Source organism: Magnolia sinica, chromosome 4, assembly GCF_029962835.1.
Source record: "Magnolia sinica isolate HGM2019 chromosome 4, MsV1, whole genome shotgun sequence".
NCBI lineage: Eukaryota > Viridiplantae > Streptophyta > Magnoliopsida > Magnoliales > Magnoliaceae > Magnolia > Magnolia sinica.
Window position 1 is genome coordinate 7,708,872 of NC_080576.1, and position 2,918 is coordinate 7,711,789.

The 2,918-nt window shown below is 48.0% G+C and overlaps 1 protein-coding gene across 1 annotated transcript; it reads left to right on the forward strand.

The window, feature by feature from the left end:
• Window positions 1-1,548: 1,548 nt before the first annotated feature.
• On the forward strand, window positions 1,549-2,663 carry LOC131242312 (protein PHOSPHATE-INDUCED 1-like). The gene has a single exon (XM_058240881.1). The coding sequence runs from the start codon at window positions 1,615-1,617 to the stop codon at window positions 2,572-2,574; it is 960 nt and encodes a 319-aa protein (XP_058096864.1). The 5' UTR covers window positions 1,549-1,614; the 3' UTR covers window positions 2,575-2,663.
• Window positions 2,664-2,918: the final 255 nt, after the last annotated feature.

The following is a 2,918-nucleotide window of genomic DNA, read 5'->3' on the forward strand; positions in this document are numbered from 1 at the left end:
GAGGAACGACACAGACGAATGGAACAAATCCACCGTCGCTCTACCCTGTACAACGGCTAGTTCAAGACTCGCGGTTGAGAACTCCGAATCCTTGGGATCGATCAGGTGAATAACTCCTGGAGCGGCAAGGGTATTTTTGTCATGCCGCAAAAAAATCCGAAGAACAGGCATGGACTGGGAAAGGATTGGCTACTCCCCCTGACACCAGCCAATGGCTGGTAGTCGGTGCTCTGTGAGCCCCACCATGATGTATGTGTTACATCCATTCTGTCCATCTATTTTTACAGATCATTCTACATCATGAGACCAAAAATGAGGTATATCCCAATCTCAAGTCGACCACATTGCAAGAAAGAGTATTGAATGAGCGTCGACGATTAAAAACATTTTGGTGGCCATAAAAGCTTTGGATCAAGCTGATTTTTGTTTTTTCCCTTCGTGTGGGCCTTTATGACCTACTCAACAGATTGGATATCAAATAAACAGTACATTAGGCCTTAAAGAGGATTTTAATTATGGATATCCCATCACTATCGTATTGGAAGGGATCCAATGGTATTTGGAAGGGATTGGAAGTTAAATTTCAGGAATAGTTGCCTTGCCAAATTCATTAGGTGATCTGATCCTATGATATAGCAATCCTATGGATATGAAGATAATCCACTGATAACACCATCATTATCTTTAAATCTCATCCAATTCACCTTAATTCGTTCAAATTTACCTAGGAAGTGTTTGGTTCGAAGGATTGGAAGGGATGGGAAGGTTTAATCACGGGATTGGCCGGGCTTGCAAAACAGGCTCGATATAGCATTCCCGGGATACAGTAATCCCATGTATCTTAAGGCAATCCACTGACAACACCATCATTACCTTGAAATCCATGCCATTCACCCTAATACCATTCAATCCCTTTCAATCCACCCGGCCAAACGGCCCCAACATGATCTTTAAAAATGAATGAACGGAATGGATGAAACATATACATCACAGTAGGGTCCACAGAGCACAGAGCACAGACCACCAGCCACGGGGCTGGTGGCAGGGGGAGTAGCCAATCCGTTTCCCCGTGGACTGTAGTAGCAGGGGATTTTTGCTCGGCCACGCGTGTAAGGCAGGTCATGTGAACACTACCATCTATGCCACTCTGACACGGAGGCATGAATCCAAGCCGTTGTCCATAACGTGGTTCCCACCATGTTTAATCCGTTTTCTATAAATCAGGCCCCTTAACGAACGGCCTGGATCTCATGATCGTGTGCAAAGCTCGTCATGGGTATTTTGGTCAAAAATCGCACAGCCCCATGGCAGACAAAAACAGCAGATAGAGTCAGCTTTGCTAGTTTGTAACATAGCGGTACTTTACTCACTGTAGTCTTAGCTGTATCCACTACCTTTTTTAAAAACAAGCGTTGTACCGTTGGCGGTTCGCTCACTTACTCACTCCACCCCCATCCCACCGTTCATCTCTTTTTCTCTGCTGCTCGGTACCTTCCTTTTCATAAAGGATGACCCTTTACCACTATCTATATATACCCATTTGCTTTCTTAGCTCTCATCATCCTCTCCTCCACACTCCTCTCTTCTCGCATCGGCTTTTCCTTTTTGAGTTCGATGGCATCAGCTATCAGGCCAAAACACCTCTTTTTCCTTGTCTTGCAGCTGTTATCTCTAATATCTCTCTTCCATTCGTCCAATGCTGCGAGGAAGCTCGCGTCCTTGGTCCCAGATCAGCCTCTTCTCTTGCAATACCACAATGGCCCACTTCTCTCTGGTCCCATCTCCCTTAATCTCATCTGGTACGGAAAGTTCAACCCATCCCAGCGGGCCATTGTAACCGACTTCCTCACTTCCGTTATTTCCTCTCCTTCCAAATCCCAAAACAACCCCTCCGTCGCATCGTGGTGGCAGACCACCGAGAAATACTATTCCCAATCCAACGCCAAAACACCATCTCTTTCTTTGGGGAAACAGATCCTCGACGAGAGCTGCTCCCTTGGAAAATCCCTCAAATCCAGCCAGATCGTGCGTCTCGCAGCGAAGGGGCCGCAGAAGAACGCCATTAACATTGTCCTGACCGCATCGGACGTGGCGGTGGAGGGCTTCTGCATGAGCCGGTGCGGGACCCACGGGTCTTCTCCGAGGGGCGCGCAGGCCAAGAAGAATGGAAGATTCGCGTACATCTGGGTAGGGAATTCGGAAACTCAGTGCCCGGGTCAGTGCGCCTGGCCATTCCACCAGCCCATCTACGGACCCCAGGTCCCGCCCTTGGTCGCGCCCAACAACGATGTGGGGCTGGATGGCATGATCGTAAATATCGCCAGTCTGTTGGCCGGAACAATAACGAATCCGTTTGGGAACGGGTATTTCCAGGGACCCAAGGACGCACCGCTGGAGGCAGCATCGGCCTGTCCAGGAATTTACGGGAAAGGAGCTTACCCAGGCTACGCAGGGGAGCTCTTGGTGGATTCCAGCACGGGTGCCAGCTATAATGCGCATGGGGTGAATGGAAGGAAGTATTTGCTACCTGCTCTCTTCGACCTTTCCACCTCTTCCTGCTCTACTCTCGTTTAGGGGTTAAATACGGTTTATAGATATATCACACTCTGTAATTCTTTCATTTATTACAAAAAGCAAATTACTTTGATTTGCTTCTTTTAAATCATCTCACTGGTGTTTACTGTTGATTGAATTCACGGCAATTGGGTTCCATTTGTGCAATGGCTAGTGGGAGAGAGCTAGCTAGCCTTCCACTGTACACCTGGCAGGGGATATGATGGATGGCTACCCACCACCTAGCGCGCCCTACCATGGATGGTCCTGGTTAAAAGGACAGACAACGGACTATCGTGGACGTCGGATTGGTGACATGCAGACATGATGGATGGCTTTCTTTTATCCTCGTGTGAAGGCATTAG